Below are 22,315 nucleotides of genomic sequence, written 5' to 3'. Positions count from 1 at the left end.
TGACAAGTGCCAGCCTCAGCACAGGACAGCACAAGAGCAAGTCTTGAACAACCACTAAAGCACATGCCTGGAGACCTGCACAATAAAATACAGTGTATGCATTTTTAAAAGTTCATGCTATAGCTCTCCTCTTGCCCTCTTTCTTTAGAAACAGGAGGAAAGGATTATAAAGTTGTTAGTTACTAGCAACAAGCTAGGAAATATTCATGCAGCCAGTGTTGCTAGGTTTGAGGCCTGAGCGGATTTGGAGACAATACTACAGAGTCAGTTGAGACAAACCACTTGCTCCTGAGCTCAAAGAAAAACCCTCTTGCTTCCATACGTATAACAACCAACTCCATTTCAGTGAAAACACTTGGAGAATTAAAATATGCAAGGAGCAGAGATAAGCTCCTTCCATTTCTGTTCCTCCTGCCTTTATGACACACAACACTACAAAGGGCACTTCATTTCCCACCTGATTTTCTCACACCAAGTAACATGCTTGTTATGTCTGTTCTTTTCTACATGTGAAGGAGGAATGCAAAAAGATCCCATGCCTATGGCCAAGTGCAGCCATGGGATGTATTCCCAAAGCTGCCTCCAAGAAGATAACCTGACGCCCTCAGAGAGGAACACAACCACGCCAGGGGCTACGCCAAAAAACTGCCAAATGCCACATCCTACCCTTTCAAAAATGAGAATAAGGGAGGGAAAATTATTTGGGAAAAATCATGTGACTTAGCAGACAGAAACCCTCATTTTGCATTCAAAATAACTTTCTCCCCAACAGAAAAGCAGCTCATCACAGACAGAAAAGATCTCACACAACTCTAGTGACAGCCACTGTGAAACAAAAGGCCACCAGGAGCATCACCAACCACGAGGCTGCTATAAGGGCTGGATCTAGGCTCTGCACACCAAATCAACCACTCATCTGCCCTGCCAAGACAGAGCCCCCACAAAGCCAGTGGGAGAGTCAGCACCTGGCACCTCACTCATCCAGCCCTGTGCCCAGCACCTCCATGCTGAGAATAACAGCAACCCAGAACCTTCCATGCATATTAGGTGGGACCTTGGCACTGGAATACGTTGCCAATGCAACAATCAACGAGTCAGAGCAATTAATAAGGTGCCTGTTGTCATTACTTTAGCTGAGGCAGTTATTACACATGGAATGAAACTCTCCTGCAAAATCAGGGCAACAGAGAATATGGGTGTTTCCTTATCACAATGTATGTAACAGAAAAGCCCCCTCAAATCTCAGCAGTCACGTATACATGCTAAGATTTACTGAATGGAGGGAGTTGAACCTGGTAAATCTGTAGTTTGCAAGTCTGGCAATGATCTTAAGTGGGTGCTGGTGTGTGTTGAGTAAAACAAAAGGATTTCGCAGTATCAGAATGATACAATATAGAGATGTAGCAAATTGTTCTTCAGGCAGGAGCAGTTCAACAGGCATTAAACAGCATCAAAAATGTTGGTTTTGCACAAGCTATTTATTCCCAGCCTCTAGATGCCTGAGAAAGAGGCAGGTTGACTAGTGAGGGACCAGCATGTCACTTGCTATTTATGCTCTCACAAGTGACTGAATTTGACAGGGACAGTTGATAACCTTCTGAAAATAACTGAACTATCAAAGAATCTGCGTCTTAGCCAACACAGGTTTTTAGTTTTGCAGCTTGCAAAAATGCAGACTCTCAGTCTAAGGAAATGATCTTGCAACTCTACCCTGGAAGTCATTGAAGTGGAATATCTATTCTCTAGGGACAGTTCATAACTCCCTTTCTGAAGATCTCTATTTGTCTCTTACTGAGAATTTTAAAGTCGCCTATTTCCTTTGCAGTATGTCAGGTATAAATATTGCTTTTTTATTAAATTTAGGTAATTAGAAGGGCTCTTTTTCATGTTCAATGAAAAGCAGATTAGTCAAGTTAACCTATGTGGGGCAATCCAGAAGTTGCAGCACTCCTGACCAAATGCATGTAGTTTGGGTCATCCCAAACCCCACATTTCCAACTTCTCTAATCACTAACTACTGTAAGTCTACTAAAGCATGCTGAAGATTGGCATATGGAAGCTTGGGAGATGATTCCTTCCAAGCACTCCATCTCCCAGGTTTCATCTGCACACACCCAGAGCCAGGTATAGCAGGAAGAAAACTGGAAGACTTTCATACCCTGTCTGTTTTTAGCACATCCCAGGTGTCTAAGGCTGGGACCACAACTCCTGTCACTAGCAGGGAAGGGAAGCACAGGAAAGCATTCCCCAGCCTGAAAGGCTGCTGTAACTGACTCTGGGTAGGTCAGGGTAAGCAGCAGTGGAACATCAGCCAGAGCTTCTTCCCATGCATATGTGTGCAGTGATTTACTGGGCACCTGCAGGCACTCAGTTCAGTTTAAGGATTGGTGCCTCTCTGCTGCAGCAATGGACCAAACCTGATCAAGTTAGAACACCTGCCCAATTCTATACACTCCAAATGGGAGAAAGGGCAGAGCAGGTATCAACAATCAGAAAAAGAGGGATTCCCAAATTCCCAGATACTTGGGAATTGCTCTTGCATAGGAAGTTATTTCATATGAGCAGAATGGTGGAGAGAATATGGAGAGGCAATCGGTTAAAAGCAGTGTCATCTATAATTATAGATTCCCCAGTGACAACAAAATAAATTGGGAATTGTAGAAACACTGAAGGGAAAATAAAAGTTGTCACTGATGGTAAAAGTAATAATTAATTCTGGAGCCTTCTCTCTCTCTGCTCCTCACCACCACCTCAGTGGGAATGTGCCAGGCTCTTTCCCAGCAACAGAATTATTTCTGTAAAACATTTTTGTAAGTTGCAATACCTCTGTAACTGAAAATAGAGGCAAATGCGAGCGCTTAGTGGGACCTTTGAAACCCCAGCTGTGAAGACTCATTAACTGTAAGTACATTTTTGCAGATGCACAGCTCTGAATCTGACTCATAACTCTCCTCCCATGACAGCAAGACCCAGGATTCAGGTAAAAAGGCTTAAGATAATTGATATGGATCCTTACTCAGGCAAATTAGGAGGAAGAAAGCAGCGAAGAGGAGACTTAAGGGATATGGTGAAGGAAGGGGGATCAGAAGTTGGCTCTGTTGAGGGATCCATCATTTGCAGTTTCAAGGCAAAGGAGGGCAGTATGAGATGGGAATCTATGTTTTATCTAACAAATTTATGCATCTCGCTCTTGTATGGAGAAAACAGCTCTAGCTTCAAATACCAGGTCAGAGTAAAGGCCCCTCTTGAATAGTTACTGGGAATTTCAGTGATTTTGTCCTTTCAAGGGCTGGAAATGTTCAGGTTTACCAGGCTCAACTGCACATCAGGGTAGTCCTTGTGTCTGCAGCTCTGGGTTGCTAAAGGACAGGATAGATATGGGGGAGATGCACAATTAAGCATCTCTCCCACACATAAGGCATATGGCAAAGTGGAGCACTCAAGTCACAGCTGACTCAGAGCTGCACACGAGGGTATGCACCTACAGTCACATGTGCATGTGTGTGTGTGTGTGCACGAACAGCCGGGGGAAGCATTACTGGCAGCACAGCTCCTCCCAACTGCATTCCAGTGAGCACAAAAACAGCAGGGTCAAAACCTGCAGTAGGAGTCTGTCAGCCACCAGCCTCTGACTGAGCCAGCGTGCTGACACACACCAGGGAGGAGGGCAGACCACTTGGTGTCCAGCAGCTCCTTCCTGCTGGCATTTCTAAGCCCGATACAAGATTCTGTAACAACAACATTTAAACCGCGCTGTTGTGTATCATACAAGAACAGATCTTCTTTCACAAAAACCTCATTGGCTTTCCACCACCCCACCAAAAAAAAAATTTTTTAAATCTTCTAGCAGCATTGACCGAATTGTAAAGCAACCTGGTTGGCTTCCATGCATCCGATGGCCTCTTCCAAGAGTGAAAACTCCACGCAGACATAGCCATAGTCGTAACCTGGGGACAGCATTTAAATACAGACGGGAGTCATGTTAGTGCCTTGCCATATAGAAAGCCACATTAAATAATCAATTTCCCTTTCCCTCCAATGACAAGCCCTCTAACCACCACCCCTCTACCTCAGAATGAAAAAGAAAGTAACCAGGGACTAGCTGGATGATGATTAACTGTGCAGTTTACCATGAACATTAACAGTAGTGTTCCCACTTTCCCTTACACAACCCAGTGACAGTCACACCCTTTCTTAGGGCAAGAAATAATTACTTTGCTGTTTGGTTTTTCTAAGTCATAGTGACTTTCCATTGCCAGTTTCACATGTTATACTACCTTGGAGGCACCACTCTCCAAAGTAAGTGTTGATAAATCATTTCCAAGTACCTTGCTGCAGATATATTTTACACGACTAGCCAGCATTTTAATTGGGCAATATTTCAGAAAGAACTAACACAATTCCTTTGCCTTTGCTATTTTTCTTTCAACACTGCTTACTTTTTCAAGTCCAATCCCTTGCATTACGAAAAAGTGCAGCTGAGCAGGAACAAGAACTCCAACTTTCTCATTTTGGTATAGATATCACTGCACGTATAAGAGGGTGTGGGAGCTTTAAGTTTAGATTCAAGAAACTATAGAGCCTTTACTCTTCTCACTCCTTGGAAAGATTCATCTCCGTCACTGCAGAAGGGATCCACTGATTTAACTGTGTACTCCAGTTACCTGCACTGAAATATTATACCCCAAAGTGCAGGGTGAACACTACAGAATGTAAGACCAACTCAAGATCCATCCCTGATGTTGAAACTATCTCCAAGAACTGGAACGCTGAGGAACAACCTAAAGTCACAACCTCACCCCTCACGTGTCAAGGCCACCACATCCAAAACAGCACTTTCCAGATGATCGTAGGTAGAGATGATCTTACATGGGCATAAGCAGTGAGAGGGCTTGGCTCCCTCCTCCTGCTGCTCTTTTGACTGGTTTGGAACAAAAGGAAGGCTGGTCTGCAAGTGATTTGTGCCACTTTAGGCACCTAGCTGTCATGGTGAGGAGTTCATCTTCCCTTCTACTAAAGATGCACATCTCAACTCCAGTATTTTCAACCCAGGGGGGTATCTGGTTCCTACTGCTTCAGCCCCTCACCTTCCATGAAAAGGTAATTCCATGCATGCTTCTCTCAGGCAAGGCATTCCAGCCTCCTGGAAAACAGTCCCCATCTCCCTCAAGGCTCTGCCTAAGAACATTTGCTGCACTCTCTAGTTTTCCCTTATCTCTCACTTTACCATCTTTGTACTTTACCACATCAAAGACCAGACCACACAAAATTATTTCATCATCAAGCCCTACTGATTTTTTTTAAGATTTTTTTTTTATTCTGGGAATGCTTTGCATGCTGTTCTAACAACACAATCCTGATTTTGCACCTTTGCCTCTAATAACAAGACTCTAATTTGAATTTAGCACCTCTTCCACCTCATAGAGGAATTTATTCCCCTTTCCCATATTATTTTACTCAATTATGCTAAATGGAAATTTATCAATCTGTGTGCTGTTCAGCTCAGTGGAAGATGCAGTCCAGCAGCACAACATCTGTGGTGGAAGGCAGCTAAAGGCACTTGACACTCGTACATCAAGTGGGCACCTGGAAATAGTGGTGTGGTTTCAGCTGGCAGAACTGACAGAACCAAATTGATTCAGCTGTTCCCACAGCATCCATTCTGCTCTGCAGTACAGCCACACTGGATCACATCTTGAAAATGAAGGAGTTCTCCTCTCTGCAGAAGGCAGCTGCTCTCCAGAAGCAGTGCTGCCCCTTACTGGGAGACTGCTCTGCATTCCAGGCAGTCACCTCTGCTACTCCCTGCACAGTGTGCAGCCTCACGTGGTACATTTTAAAGCCTTACTCAAATCCAGAATTCTTGAGTCACTTCTTTCCCTTCTGTTTAGAGAAGGGCTGCATGAATGATATTTGTCAGCCCATAAGGTTCCTGGTTCTTCTTCAGAGAGGATTTTTGAAAGCTTGCTGCAATCAGCAAGGCAAGATCAGAGCACTATCTTACTTCTATGTGTAGGAGACCTCATGAGAAACACAAAGCAAGATTGCAGAAGTTTTCATTCTATTTGCTCTGCAATAAGAGGACGTTTACATCCCAGTCCTCATGAAGGGAATGAGTAGTTTAGACATGGATTTAATCCAGCATGACACAATTGAGAGTGCAAGGCTGAATGTTATACAGAGACACAAAACCTCAGACGCTTGGAGGAATGTACGCCAGAGGATCATTCCAAGCATTACATGGAGACAGTTAAGGGGAAGCCCAGCACATTTCTCCTTCTGCACTTTCCCCTCCTCTGCTCTCCCCCACCAAATTCACAAACATAGCAGCAATAACATGTACAAAAACAAAAACCATGGGCCCCATATCCTGCCAAAATGCAGCTCCAGGCCAGACATTCAGCTCTTGTGGTCGGCTCGCAGAGGGACGCCGCGTTCTGGAATTCACTACAAGCTGTCCTTGCACAGACAGCACCGAAGTAGTGATGCAGGAAGAGAGCAGCCTGGAGCCACTTGCTGAAAACCACTGCTGAAGACGTGTGGGGGCTTGACACTTTTCCCCTCCTCCAGATCCAGAGCTTTGCATGGATCTGACAAGCACACTCAGGATGTGAGAACTACGGAGTAACATCAGCCTTGGGCGGCACGCCACCCCTGCTCTGCCCCCCTGCCCCCAGATCCTCCAGAGCATCCTTCCATTTTAGGCCATGGCAGGGAGGCAACTGAAATGGAAGCCTGTGGAACAACAGCACCACACCTTCAAAAAGCAATGACTGCTGATTTTTCCACCATCTGCAACAATCACATTACCCAGAGGACAACACCTGAAACAAAACCAAGTGGTTCAAAGCTGGTTCTTAAGGAGGAGCAACTACAGAGGCTCCTGCCACCAACTGTTGTGCCTCTTCCCTGCCTCCTCCATAGGGCTGGTTCAGCTCTGCGTAGCAGCTGCTGAGCTTGGATATTTTTGTTTCCGAAGCCTTCACAGAGTTTGCCTGTCAGAATGCCAACAATTTAGGTGCTGTTACCAGAAGCAGGGCATGGGATTTTGATGGAGGAACAGGACCAGGCACCCAATGGCAGGAACTGGTTGCACAGGCATCCCAAGGTAAGCAGTGCTCCCCTGTGAGTGAGAGCTCTTGGAGAATAGCCTCTGGTATTCTTCAGGCCATAGAAGTAAAACCAAAGCAATCAAATCAGTAAAGTAAAATCACTGCTGAAGAACAGTGTGGGGTTTTTGACTCAAAGAGGCCTAACTTCACAGGCAAGGTTTCACATGAAGATATAAATCCTGGCCTCTTCACCTACTGATCAGTACAATACTACAGTTTTAGGATGCACAAGAAATTAGAATGGAGTAACGATTTGCAGAAGTATATATGATCAACATAAACTCTGTCAAAAAGGAAAGAAATCCTTGTGTGGTATTTCTCCCACACAACCTCTGAGCATGCTGCAACACAGCTACACTGTCCAAACGATTTTTCCAACAGGAACACTTGAACTTGCCCAGATTTTGGCCCTAGCACAGCCATAAAACAAGCATGTCCTCATCTCCCCCTATGTTTTAGGTCAACTGTGTAAAAGGACTCTTGTACCTTATTTAGCTACTTCCTTTCAGCTGTGCAAGTCTACAGTACCACAGGCTGTGTACGACAGATGAAATCAGAATGCAAGGAGAGCATGCACATAGATTGCAGAGGACTTCTGCTTTCCCTTAAGTGCTTCTATGTATACACAACCCTTTACGGATGCTCCCAAAGCATGCTCGGCTGTCTTCTGCACTGAAAATGGCACAAACGCTTAATACTTAGGAGTAGGGACACATTTAGAGCTCCAGGAAGCTGCTCTGCAAGCACTGGAATAAGGAACATTCTGCCTCTGAAACAAACGTGTCTTAGCAAAGTGAATTTTGACAGCAAATGGAGGGTCCCTGCTAGCATGCAATAGTTTGGCTAAAAATCCTGAAAGCCTGCCTTAAAATTTCTGTTCTTTGGCTTCAGATATAGAGATCAAAGACTTGAGATTTAAAATAAGTCTTGTCTCTATACAGACACAGTTTCTACTGAACAACTGACACATAGTAATGTGTTACTTCACCATAGTTTGTTATATCAAAGATCTAAATAAAGGAAAACCATAATGTTGTTCTCAGAGGGGCTGTAAGCAGTGTGAAGACAAAAAAAAAATCTCTGGAGTTTTAGAAGACCAAATGAAAAGATCCTGTAGTGACAGCAGCCCTGTCTGTGCCAAAGCAAAGATAGTTTTGGAAAGAAGGCAGGATGGCAACATGACAAAGGCAGCCAATCCAAGAGGCAACTTCTTGATCCTAGGAATGAGTGCAGTCAGTCCTGCTCCTGCACAGCCCCAGCAAGCTGAGGGCATTAGGTCACCTCACATGCATGGGGAGCCATCACCTGCCTTTGCAAAAACAACTGTGCCAAACCCCCGGCTGCTCTGCTGCAACACAAAGATGTTCCTTCTCCTCTGGCACAGGAAGAGGTCTCCCACTAAAGTAACTCCATGTAACAGCTCACCAAAGGACACTACACTAACCTGGGCAGCTGGGCCACCTGCCAGCATGGTGGAGGTCCCTGCATCTGCCAGATGGGGCAAACAGTCTTGGGGCAGATGGATGCAATGCAGTCTCCTAGGCAGAGAGCTTCCCCATCATCACCACAACACCTGACTTGTGTTTTTTCCCCATGGATAGGACACAACTACCACAGAAGAAAAGCATTTGCAGTTCTGGAGACTTCTGGGATTCAGAGAGACGGCACATTAAAGCAGAGCCATGGCCAGCAGCTGAAGCAGGAAATTCTTGCTGCTTGCTCCCTAGAGAGACAGCTTGGCAGAGCAGGGTGCAGCTGAGGAAACACTCTACAGAGTTTCACCTATGCTAGAGAAGAAAGTTATACTGCTCCAAGGGCAGCTACAGCATAAAGTATGGAGTGACTATGAAGGACTTCTACATCCCTGAAGGAATCTGTGGTCTCACACACTGACCTTTGGGGAGCTCAGGTAATGGAGACAGGGATTGTGCACCCTGTTCTCAGAGAATCTGCCATTCTGTGATTGAAAGGAGTGGGAGATTTTGGCAATGTGCCCATGACCCCACGCACAAGATCAGCCTGTTTCCTCCACAGAAAGGTGCAGATATAGGTCTGTTATTATTCACTCATACCAGAGTGAATAATACTGGAGAACAAAGGGCTTTCTCTGGATCTCTGTGCTATTACACTGGGCTACTATTAGGAGGCATCATACACTCAATGCTTCCAGGAAAACAGGAGCTCCTGGACATGCTCAGGAATGGCTGTACCTGTGTTTACTCAGCAGGCACTGTCTTTGCAGTGAGGATGGACAGCAGAGTAGTGCCTTTTGTGCCAGGCAGAGGAAATAAATCTGTCCAACCAGTCTGAAAAGCTGGAGGGCACCCCTGCAGCATGGCAGGGACAGCAGCAATCTATCTATGCTACCACAGAAGCCAAAATCATGAGCTCTCTCAATACCAGCTGGTGGATTCTGAGCATCCATAAATTTGTCAGATCTCTTTACTGCACAGATAAATTGGTCTTCAGAGCTACTAAAGCTGAAGAGCTATACTAGAATAAACAGGACAATCTGCAACAAGCCATATCCCCAATCCCTTTCAAAGGCTGAGCGTTTACAAGCCACACCTGCTGCTGGGAAAAGGCCTGTCACTTCCTGCTGTCCTTCTGTGTAAAGAAGTACACTCTTACACACTCATTCATGACAGAGAACAACACTGAAACCACAGGAAATGAAACAGAGCTGTATTCTGAAAGATAGAGCACTACAGCCCATTCTCCTTCCTCCATCCTGGAGAACAAGACACAGAAAGGACCTGCCTGAGACAACCTCAAAGGTGGACACCAGCAGCTCCATAAACTACAGGAACTACTACAGTCAGAGCCCCAAATGGTTGTCAGCCCTTCTTGGCCCAAGGAGGATAACTTATACACAGCACAAAGGAGAGGAGAGAAAAAAACCCAATGCTAAGACTGTACACACTGTAGTTTTATTAAAGACAAAGTATCACATTATGTTTGTACAGAAACCTGGAATCTGAGGAATGTTGGGGCTTTCACTAGACTCCATGACAGAAGCCTGTGAGCTGCACACCTGGGACGATGCTCCACCCAGGAACTTGGTTCTAAAGTGCTGCTAATGTGAACTTAGTCTCCAGGATATAGGACTTACCATCTTAGCACAAAGTAATCAAGGTAATGTCAGTACATTGTGCAAAACCTTGAAGTTTTGCTCCAGAGATGCAAAAGGAACGAGCACCTTTGTAAAAATGGATTCTGCATGTGAAAAAGGCTGTGAGCATGTTTTATGGATGGATGTGTTTGTTGCATTTTTGGAATGGGCCTTATAACCAAAAACCAAGGCTGATCACCATCACAAACACTGACTTAGACCAGATTTGTACTTCCTGTTTCCCAAGCCACCACATCACAGATAAGGAAAGAGGAGCAAGAACCCCTTTTGCTTCCAAGAGACAATGCACTAGTCCCTGAAACCAAGCAAGGCAAGCCAAAAGCCTACTGCCCACACAGCTGGGAAAGCTGGCAAGGACTGCTATTGATGACCATGGACTAATTCCAGCTAAGTGTATTTTTTGGTTCTTGGCACACTATTCTAGCTACAAGCTAGAGTCAATTGGTTCAGGCAGATCAGTGCTGAAGATATTTCCACAAGTCCAGGCAGGCGAGCCCTGCAGTCTGCAGAACTCTGCTGATCACTGGGAGATCTGACCACACCTCAAGGGGAAACTCCTTGTTTGCTACAGGATCTCGTGAGCCCAGGGATGGTCACCTCATCTCTCAGCAAGTGCCTGAGTCACAGCTGATGCTGCAGAGTGGGCCACACAACCACCACTGTGCAAAGCACCAAGCACAGCAACAGGAGATTATTCATCCTATGGTGCATCAGCACCAGCCCTGATGGTGAGCCAAGGTGCCCTCTGTATGATTAGCACAACAGGCCAGATGCCCCTCTGCACCACAGCATGTGTTAGAGCCATCCCACAGCAACCCACAGCATGTGCTTTGTACCAAACCCAAGTATCCAAGTCCTTGTGGCACCTATCTAACTCCAGAGAGTTGGTGCTATATAGGGAAGCCACCAGCTCACCACAAACCCACCCTTTGGAAGGGTCCCCGCCCTGGGCACTGCATCACTCCAGAAAGGAAACAAAAAGGTTTCTGTTTGGCACAGTTCCAGAAACACCCCTTCCCCCTGCAGAGGAGCAGCTCACCTCTCCAGTCCTACCTAAAGCTGAGAGCTGCAGCACGATGGCACCTGTGGCAGGGGCAGCATCTTGCCACCATTTCTGGCCTCCAAGAGCTGCCCTACCCAAACACCACCCACAGCAAGGAAGCTAAAACGCTGTTATATGTGGGCCTGACAAATGCACAGCCAGGTCTGCCTCAAGGGAAAGGTGATCTCATTGCATTGGAATGCACTCCAGCCATGGAAAATGGAGAACTTATCCCTGCTGAGGAGAGGAGTACCAATTAAAAAAAAAAAAAAAAAGATCTGCACCAATTTTTCCATTATGAGCTGGAAACTTCTGGACTCTTAGGTTATGAGTTTTAGCAAAATATAACACCGAAAAATACAATTCTGAATTCCAGAGGCTTCCTGATATATTCCTGAAACCAATGATTCACTGTTGTGATATACAAGATAGACTGCACTTGGAAAGGGAAAAAAAAGAAGCACCTTTTAAAGATTTATCTAAGGGGCTTATTAATATTTAACAGGGCACCAATGCGGCAGAGCTTAGAGAGAACAAGCAAGATAATCCAGTTTCTTGTAGGACTTGGCCAAGGCAATTTTAAGTTTAACACAGGGAGGGATAAGGGAAGCAGTTCCAAGCACCACATAAGGGGCTGGTCCAGACAAATTAAACAGAACATGAATGCTATGGCAAGAAGGAGGCTGAGCAAGCAGTAAAGTACATTTAGTGGCAATAATACTTCCTAAAACAAAAGCTTTCCAAAATGGAGCAGGCAGCTGCCATAAAGCAGCCCATGTTTCCAGGTGACACTACATTTCTTGGGTGCTCCTTCACCACAGGAAGAAGCCTGTCCTTTAGCAGGAGTCACCTGTGTCCGTGTGGACATTGCTCTGGCCCCAAGCATTACTGCTGTTCTACCTGCTCCAGGCATTCCTGTTCCACAGGTGCTTTGTTCCTCAGGGGTGCTGCACTGTGTTCCCACATACACACCCAGGGTTCAAAAGCGAGTATTTCCAAGGGTCAGAATAGGGTTAAAACCCCAAATCTCCCAATTTCTGAAGTGCTGCACTAATTTAGAGAGTACAGAAAGGGGCTGGGGTAGATCTCACTGTTCCTCCTGATTAGAATCCAGCTCACCTGGTTCCTCCAGATCTACTTCAGAGCTCCTCTCTGCCCTAGTGACAGAATCCATTCTAAACCAGGCTCTCCCAGCCCGGCAAAAATTGTTCTCAGTTCCCCAGATGGGCTTATGGAGTGAACTAGAAAAGTCTTATGGGCTGCCAGCCATTTCTCAGGCTCACTTTCCCTGAACAGCTTTCACAGCTGCTGGTACCAACACTAACACGAATCCCGGTTGGAAAACACATGTTCCAAGCTTGTCCCACTCCATGCTGCATCCAGGAGAACAATTTGAACAGAAGGCTCACTGTGGCTTGTGCTTTCACTTACTACTTTGGACATCACTGCAGTGTCCTTTAAGATAAGCAGCCCTTTAAGATAAGGTTGGCTCCATGTGCTTCCTTCTCCAGGGCACACGGGGGTGACTCAGCCAGAGCTCTGTGCATATCAGACCCTCAAGATGGGATCTCAGGCTTATGTCTGACATTAGTCAGGGAAGTAGAAATAAAGCCAGATGAATATGAGGCAGCAGGTAAGTTTAAAATATGATCAAAATCAAAACCAGGGCAAGGTGTGTTCATGTTAGATTCCTCAAAGGTCAAAGGTGTCAGCGTCAAGTTCCTGGCAGTCAGCACTGAGGCAGGAGCATGGACAGTAAAAGGAGAAAGAAAAACCCCATTCCATGAGCAGCCAGTGTTGTCACACACTGCACTAACACCTCCAAGGAGGGGCCACCACGGTGTAAAGCCACATGAAAGCACTGAGCCCAGGAAGCAGAGAAAAGCACCTTCAGATGGGATAGGGTAGCTCACAACCCCTTCCCAGAGAGCTACCAACAAGTCATCACCACAGGCATCTACAGGAGCAGTGGGACATCCATGCTCTGCCTCCACACAAGGCTCCAGGACATCCTGCACACCAAAGCAGCTGACAGTCTTTGAGAAAGCTCCACAGTCACCTCAAGGCTTGTTCTTTGCAAAGGTTAATTGGACAGACATGACCAAACACACTCCAGAATGCAAGCAGGAAGATTTAATATAGTTATTTCTGCCAAGGCTTACACATCACATTGGAAGAAGCCCTCCTCCCCCAAAAAATGGATTTGGCACTTTCAGTCTGAATGTACAGGCATCAACTCAAAAATCTAACTGATGGAAATTACAAGTTAATGTCTTTTAGGGTAATACTATAAAGTCTGACTTTGACATTTTATCATTGTAAATATCTGCCTCTTTGATTTAAATAGAATTACTATGCCACTTCTTAAGGTCTCTCACTGCCTTGTTTAAAATCTAGCCATCATTTCAGTTTGTGGGCTTCAGAGACAAAATAATCCAAAGAATCAACAGCTTGAACGCATACCAAAATCACACCAGGTATATTAAGAACAGAGTTCCATTCTCAGCACAGCCTTCAGTGAAAATAGACTCTTCTTCGCACATACAGGGTATGTAAAAAAAAGGGGCTTTATAAAGAAATTGAGCTGCTTTTTCCAAGAAAAATCAACCATATCTTTTTCCCCAAACCAGAAAGAGTCTTGAAAAAGATCATACAGTGGAATCATTACACTGAAGCTGCTGAGATAAGCTTTATGATAAGCATTATCTTTTTGAGAAACTGATCCAAACCTCACTTATTTTGAGTTAATTGCGTGTTATTTGTTACGGCTGTTATTGTTCCCCCCACAGCTGCAGGCATTCTTCTCTCAAACACAGTCAACATGCATACTCATGATTAATGTTATTTTTAACATTTCTGGACAGCAGTCAAAAATATACAGCCCACTCAGACTGGCTTAGCACGTGCTCCTCTGAGCCAGGTTGCCATTGTCCCACCAAGCTGATACAGCAGTGCAGGTGTATCCCAGACATCAGTAATCCAAAAGGTTTGCCTTTCATTCTTATGCATATTTACATACACACCCCATCACAAAAGCATTGTTTAGCCCATGACTGGCCTCTAGTTTCAGAGGTTTAGCTTTACAGAAGTTAATATTAAATCAATTTTATACACTTCTCTAGGAGGAGCCAATGTGAAAAGTTGGATTAATTTTACTACAGCTTCTAGTTACCCAATTTCTAAAAGAAGTATTCACAATGCAGGAAGCTTTTACTGCCCTAGACACATCCATCTTGCGCAAGAAGGATCAGAGAGCTGTTTAAATGCAGCCTCAGGACACAATGCAAAACAAAGACTTTGGAGCCTCCCCGTAACCTGGAACAAAGCTACCAATGACTGATGTTGACTGGACAGGGTTAAACAACAGCTTTAAACAGCTCATAAAACACGAGCTAATTTTAACTTCATTCTTTGCCTCCCCACAATTGCCAGAAAAACTTTTCAAAAAGCCAACTTTGCAGCTGAAGAGACAGCCTGGAACAGAATGCAGCTTTTGGAGAGACAGCAGAAAACTGCAGCCCTCGCATCACATGTGAGCACCCGCAGATACCAGAGCCTCTGCACAGAACTTCAGACACTGCGTCTCATCCTGAGCAGCCTTTGAAACAGGGAAGGGGAAGGAAGAAACAGCAGCTCTCTAATGAGGACAGTAAGTCCTAATAAGGTACATGGGAAGAGACTTACAAAGAAATTTCCAGTTCAAGTTGATTTATTACTGAAGTGACATGTTTCAGAAGGAAAAAAAAACCAAAACAACTGACAAATCTCATCAGCACAGGCAAGAAAGGAGCATGTTGCAATTATTGTGTTGCAGTCAGTGCTGTGTGGGTGACGACAGCAATACTGAAATATGCTTAGGAAAGAAAGCAAGAAAGACTAACTGTGCCCCTTAAGCCCTGCTTGTTAGGCCAGATTACGTGACAACGGGATGTTCTTTAGTTCAAAGGTTCTTGAGAAGGTTGTGAAATCTCCTTTGACAGCTTCCAGAAACAAAAATACACAAATACCCCACTGCCCCAGTTTCTCAACACATTGGAAGCCTTTACATAATGTATTGACACCAAGAATTCCAGCTGCTTCACATACAACTCATACTGAAAATATGAAAAAGCAGTGATGAATGTAGAAGCCTCTCCTCTCCTAGGTTTAAAAATAAAATTAAAATAAAATACCAGTTTCCAGTTATTTCCTACTAGTATTATCCACACCAGTCCCCAGGACTCACCCTTCCTACCATCGCACATCATTGTTCCAGTACAACTCTTTCACAAAGCAGCCTTGTAAAATATTTCTTTCTTCAGAATCCTATACACACTGATCGGAAGTACAGCAGAACTTTATTCTTTGAATGAGGAAGAACATCCAGACCCAGTATTTGGATATCTGCTTATAAAACTTACTTTGTCTTTTTATTTAACCTGTCTTCGTACCTAAGCAGGGCACTAGTTCCAGGTTACTGAAGGAGAAATGTTAGGATGGAACAGGTTTCCTGAGGACACTATTTGTGCAGCATTTGTTCCACAATAAGACCACCTCAGAAACAAGATTTAGAACATTCCAAAAGGATTTAGTAATAGTTAAAAAAAAAAAACCTACGGAAAAATTAACCTGCTGTCCCATGGCTTTACTCTTGATAGCTATTAGAACAGCCTTAGGGCTCTTCCTGCTGCTCCTACACCTCTCCAGAGGCAGCTGGACACATGCCTTACCTCTGAAGCAGCAGTGAGTATACTCATTAATTTTGAGGCCAAGAGGACAAACTACAAAACTCACAGGGCATTTTCATTAAAAAATACCTGCAATCAGGGCATGTAAGACTTTAATCAAATTGCCTAAGAGGATAGTGGTGTAAAAAATCCCCTGTTGTCACCTTGAAACTAGAAGCACTGGAAAAGCCTTCTCACCTGAGCTGTAATCTTTCAGTCGCAGGTCCTTCACAGGCGTCCCATCAGGCCCTCGGAAAGCATTGAGGATCTACAGGAAAAACAAGGTCCACTTCAAATTCAAACCTCCAAACCCAAGGTACTTGCCAATGCACATTTCTGTCTCTCCAAGAGTTCTGTTCTTTCTAGGTTAAGGCTGTTACAAACTGACACACTTTCCAGCAGTACCTGAGAATTAAGTTCCAGCAGTACCTGAGAATTGTTACCGAGTTTTCAAAGTATTTTTGGGTTTTGTTTGAAGAAGTGAGCACCATTTACACCACAATTCAACTGTTCAAAGGTTTGTTACACTGGTTTCAGCCAGACTCAGATCAGATCCTTATTTAAGGTCAAAGATGTCCTACTGCCTTTAAGAAAATCAAAGTACAAGGGCAACTGTTCTGAGTCTTATCATCCTCTGAAGGACAAAGTTCCTCCCCTGAGTTCTCCTTTATCAAGCTTCAGAAGATGATCACTACAGCTAGCCCTAGCAAAACCTGCTGCAGGCGTTCTCATGCCTGGAACTTTCCCCAAATAAACAAAAAATCCCAAAACTGAAGTCCTACTTCATAGGAAATGGAGCTACTTTCACCATGTAGCCTACATAATTTTATGGTTTTTTACTAAAACCAGCAGGAACAGCAGATATCTTTTCCATCTTTGTAAGATCTCATTTAAGCAATTTCAAGTAACTAAGAACAAACAAGTTCACTTAGACACTACTTGTCTTCTGAGCCCAAAATAGTAGTAACAATATTTGGTATATATAAAGCAGTGATGAAATAAGGCATGTTGCAGAGTCTGGAGTCAAGGCTTCTAGCTATCAACACCCCACATGCAACCAAAGGAAAACTCATCACTTCTAGAACCCCCAAAAACCCAGAATAATCAGATAACAGGTAACATTGCAGTGACTTCTAAATCTGGATTTTCCCCTGGGGAAATGACAGACCATCTGATATGCAATAACCAGACTTAAAAGTGCTACTTTAGAAACCCTCAAGAGAAGTTTCTGGATGACAAAGATCCCACTTACATCATCCTTTGTGGCAGTTTCAGGCACTCCTCCGAGTCGAATGAGCTTGCTTGGCTTCACATACTTGGGGCAGGTCCGGTAATCTTGGTCCTTGAGTTCACACAATCAAGATGGTTTTACAAATGAGAGATGCTGGCTCACAAGATACACAAGCAGTAGCAAAATAAAGCAGGGGAAAATTCAAAGGCAAAGGCCTATAAGCAGCCTGACTCAAAGCTTTAACCCCTGTTGGAGATTCAGGGAGCTCTGGAGGAGCTCTTCACATGCTCACTGAGCTGTATAGTAAGATCTAGCTCCAGGAAAATAAAATGGGCAGATCATATCTCTCTGCAGTGGGAGATTCAATTTTAATTGTAGTTATTCAAATTCAGTAGCAGTTATTAACTCAGTAGTTACCACTACAGGTTTCCAAGATAACTCTGAAGGAAAACAAAGTATATATGAGATAGTAGTACACAGGCCCACCCAAGGCAGGAGCTTCTCTCTGATACTGCTCATAAGCAACATCCAGGGCAAAACAACAAAATAAGTTTATCTGTAACCGCTTCCCCCAACACCCTCTGTCTGGCCATTTTCAACCCAGAGACTTTCTGAACCAAATCTGGTTCTACATATTTAGCAACTCTCACTTGCTAAACTGCACTTCTCTTGGGAAGTGTTTCTGAGATAGAAAGGGTGCCCATTAAATAACCTGGAGCAGAGAATGATCTCAGAAAGGATGGTGAATTAGAATAGAACTGAAGTGACGGGATATGGATGAAGACTCCTTCCCAACTCCTTCCCCTCTTTGGCCAACACACATTTAACAGAGACATCAATTGACAAAAACACCTACCTGAAGGTTCTTATAGGGCCTAGAATCTTTGCTGGGTTTTCCTTCTGCAAAGGACTTGCCATGTTCATAATCAAACATTTGATGCCCTGGGAGCCGGTGATCCACATCACGATATTCCATGTTCCGGTAGTCTGTATCTTGCCTCCCAAGGAAATCCAGGTCACCTTCACCCTTTAACCCAAGATCAGAATCGGATCTTTGCTGCTCCCCCCCAGAAAGCTGCTGCTGTTGCTGCTTGTTAGCAAAGGTCTGAGGTTGCTCCTCTTGGTCCTGAAGAGTAGGAAGAGGTCCACGGCTATTCTGGAAATTGTGTGAAGTATCATCTTCAAGACCCAGTCCCAGGGATTCCTCTTCTCTGGCTGGTGCTTCCGAGTGCTGGAATTCTCCTTTTTGGCTACCAAAGGGACTTCTATCAAGACTAAGTGCAGACTCATCTCTTTTGCTGGTGTTTAAACCAGAGCCCTCTCTTTCTACTAAAGGTACAGTAGATTGGTTGTGTCTAAAATCTACAAGGCTTTGATCCACAGGAGGCATTTCCCTATCTGAAAAGTCCATGGGAGGAGCCACATCTCTGCTCCTAAAATCCTGATCAGATCGGGATCTGTGCCTATTTCTGAAGTCTGACGATGGTGCGTTCCTGTTTCTGAAGTCCAGATCAGAGGTGCCAACGCCCCTGAAGTCCAAATCAGGTACATCCCTATTTCTGAAGTCTGAATAGGAATGTTCTCTGCCCCTGTAGTCTAACTCAGACATATCTCTTGCCCTAAAGTCTGAATGAGGCCCATCTCGACCTCTGAAGTCAAAATCGTAAGACCCCCTACCCCTGAAGTCTGATGGAGGTTCCTCCCTGCCCCTGTAATCCATATTATGTGCTTCCCTATCCCTGTAGTTCATACGGAACGTGTCCCTGTTCCTGTAGTCCCCTGAGGGAACATCCCCAGCCCTGAAGTCCATGGGGGGCCCTTCTCTCTCCCGGAAGTCTCCAGAGTACATATCCCTGCCCCTGTACTCAGAAGGAGGTGGCTCCCTACCTCTGAAATCCATCTGAGACTCATCTCTGCCCTGGAAGTCAGATGGTGGGAAATCCCTGCCCCTGAAATCGTGGTGCCCGTCCCCACCTCTGAAGTCACTACGTGGTCCATCTCTAGCTCCATAGCTGAAAGAAGGTTCCTCTCTGTTGGCAAACTGAGGATTGAGGAGGCCTGAGAGTGCCTGGATATCAAAAGGAAGTGATTTTCTGCCAGAGAAGTTGCCAGAGTGTCTTTCTTGACCAAGACTATCAAGGGAAGGAGGATATTCCCTGTTCCACCCGGGAGCAAACCTTTCTTCTTGGCTCCCACTGTAGAAATAAAGACAGTATTATTCATAACGTGCTTAAGAGTCTGAAATCTACACAGCAGCACATTCTTCTCTAAACTTTTATAGAGCTGTGTAACAGTCTAAGATCCGCAGAAGATATTGATGTTTGGCAGTTTAAGATGAGGCAGCATACGACAGATGTGAGAAAGTAAACTGGGGTGCTCCCATTTCAGCACAATTTCCAGAAGCACTCAACAGAGAATACCTGCAACATTAATGGGTTAATGATGGTAGCAATCCACATAGTCCTGCACTGCACACAGCTCTGCAGCTGTCTGAGGTGCCAGCAGCTGGTGTGTTGGTTCATTAGCATCACCAGCACACGCCTGTGAGGAGCCCAGGAGCTTAAGCTCTCTGGGCAGCATGGAAACAGCTCAATTAACACATCATCCTGAGGCACATGAAAGCAGAGGTTACCAAAAAGGCTTTACCGACATGCTACAAAGACTCATTTATGCTTCCTTGTGCTGGAGTCCAAACTGGCAAATTCTGAAAGCCATCAGTTCACTGAGGGTGCCTCACAGGACTATGCCAACAATCAACATCCAAGACATCCCTGTGCTTGTGCCTCCAGACTGTCTTCCACCAAGTTCACAAGACTATAGCTATGAGCTCTCCCAATATCTCCATAAAAACACTCAGGAAGAATTTTCAAGAATTTTCCTCTTAAGGCAGTTGTTCAAAATCCAATGGGGCTTTTTTTTTTTTTTTGTGAGCTGGAACTATCTGATTTTTCACCTAGCAAGGTTCCAATACATTTTTTAAAAAACAGAATGATACAGTATCAGCACATTTTAAAATAACACCAAATGCTACCCAAAGCAGTGGACATTTCCTTAGCAACTATAGCAAGTCATGTTGTACTCTGAGTTTCACTACAGAATCACTCACCAAGATTAATCAAAGCATACACAGATTTCCTAAGGTACAAGGTCCATTTCACCACCATGTAGAATAGCATTTAAAATTGGATCAAGGTTAGCATTCCCCACCCAATAAATTAAAAAACGATGCCAATAAAATCCACCTAAAAATCATTAGAACAGCACAACTGATATAATCACAACTCCCTCATCAACACTGTTACTACATGTTCTGGAGGATACTGATTTTTATCAGCTTTCTCAACACATTACAGTAGACAATTATTTGAAGTATTCTTACAGCAGAAACCTAAGGCATGCCATGAGCAGGACCTTTATCACACTGATTTTCAAGGGACTGAGGTGCACACATGAGCAAAGGATGAAAGAATGATGCAAAACAGAGGAAAATTCTAGATTTTTGTGGCTTCATTTTTATAGCCAGCACTCTCTTTCAAACACAGGTCCCAAGTAACAACACAAACTAATAAAAATAATGTGCTGCATGGGTCAGCTGCACATGAATCTTTAGAACAGTTGCAGTGACATTCAAAAATGTCTTATGAAGGAGTATATGGGGATATAGACTTTATGCAAGTGCATGTAGTGGTAGGACAAAGGAGAATTGGATTAAACTGAAAGAGAGTGGATTTAGGCTGGATACCAGGAGTAAATTCTTCCCTGTCAGGATGGTGAGGCCTTGGCACAGGTTGCCCAGTGAAGGATGCCCCATCTCTGGAAGGGCTCAAGGCCAGTTAGGACAGTCTTGGAGCAGCCTGGGATAGTGAAGGTCATACCAGGGATTTGGAACAAGAAGGTCTTTAAGGTCCCTTCCAATCAAACCATTCTGTGATTCTATGATATATGGACTTATTAACCTCATGGAAAGAATTAAACTCTCAATGTTTTAATAAAATTGCGTGTGCAATCAATGTGCCAGTATTTCTGAACTAACTTTCTTCTCTTACAGGTGTTAACAGCACACAATACCAAAAGCCATATAGGACATCACATTAGCTCACAACAGCTAAACTAAGTATCACTAGAAAAGGCGGGGTGGAGGACTAGAAATATTAAAAGCAGCTGCTGCTTAAAAACTAAATTTAAAACTTCACAGAAATGCAAAAACCATCAATTAACTTGCCTGTTCTTTGGCCATCACAACTAGCTTCATAGAGACCTCATAACTTCTATCAAAACAGTAAATAGTGCGTTCTCAAGGCTTATTGTATTTAAGAACATTCCTGAAATAAACTATACATTGAAGTGCTTACCGAAAAGACCCCATTCTGTTGCCTTGTCGATGGTCTCCCCACATTTTGATCTTGTCTGGTAGGCTTCCAGAAATGGTTAATTCACTCTAACAACACCCAGACACCACAACCTGTTGAATAAAAAACATGATGATAAGCCACAAGGCAAAGAACAAGCATGACATGAGAAAAACCCTGCTGGTTAAAACGGGTATGTGGAACATCTGATCAGGATCCACAGATATACAAGACCACACTCAGGCACAAATGAATTCAAGTGTTGCATTTCTCCACGTTCAAATTTGTAAGTGCCAAATGACTCCTGAAATCAAACTGTCAATATGGTGGGCAAACAATTTGATATCTGCTTTGATTAACATAGAGCTTTCCAACATACTGTGCTGTCTGACACTATTCAGGGTGCAGCTAGAAATGTGAGAATGCCGCCATCTATAAACAACAAGGACCGCTGCCGAACAACAGTTTGCAATTAATGTTTAATCCAAACTATTTTTGCCAAAAGCTCTTTGCTATTCAAGGAAATGATCACCACTCTTGGTCTACCGTGGATACTCTGCCCTCAGAAGCATGTAGACAACAGAGGAGGTTTTGCCAATAAATCATGACAGGCACTGTTCTCCAACGCTGCCCTCATCAAGCAGAGTGACGCAAGTAACACTTGCCTCAACAGAAATCTAAAATTTCATCCATTTCCTCCCACCAGCAGAGAAGGTGAGGATTTCCTGGTGATAACCAAAGC

At 44.2% G+C, this 22,315-nt stretch overlaps 1 protein-coding gene across 3 annotated transcripts in view; it reads right to left on the bottom strand.

Annotated features, from left to right (window-relative positions):
- Positions 1 to 22,315, bottom strand: part of RBM6 (RNA binding motif protein 6) — a 58,023-nt gene that overhangs the window by 31,848 nt on the left and 3,860 nt on the right. For all 3 annotated transcript variants that reach the window (XM_059856232.1, XM_059856231.1, XM_059856233.1), the window contains exons 2-6: positions 21,577 to 21,686; positions 18,081 to 19,419; positions 17,246 to 17,335; positions 16,192 to 16,261; positions 3,874 to 3,947 (exon numbers count right to left, since the gene is read on the bottom strand). In XM_059856232.1, the coding sequence (XP_059712215.1) occupies positions 3,874 to 3,947; positions 16,192 to 16,261; positions 17,246 to 17,335; positions 18,081 to 19,419; positions 21,577 to 21,620 (1,617 nt within the window). In that variant the 5' untranslated portion in view covers positions 21,621 to 21,686. The remainder of the gene's footprint in view (positions 1 to 3,873; positions 3,948 to 16,191; positions 16,262 to 17,245; positions 17,336 to 18,080; positions 19,420 to 21,576; positions 21,687 to 22,315) is intronic.

The sequence above is a fragment of the Haemorhous mexicanus genome, chromosome 11, assembly GCF_027477595.1.
Source record: "Haemorhous mexicanus isolate bHaeMex1 chromosome 11, bHaeMex1.pri, whole genome shotgun sequence".
Classification (NCBI taxonomy): domain Eukaryota; kingdom Metazoa; phylum Chordata; class Aves; order Passeriformes; family Fringillidae; genus Haemorhous; species Haemorhous mexicanus.
Note: the sequence above shows the minus strand (reverse complement) of the source record. Positions and strands in the feature narration are given on the sequence as shown.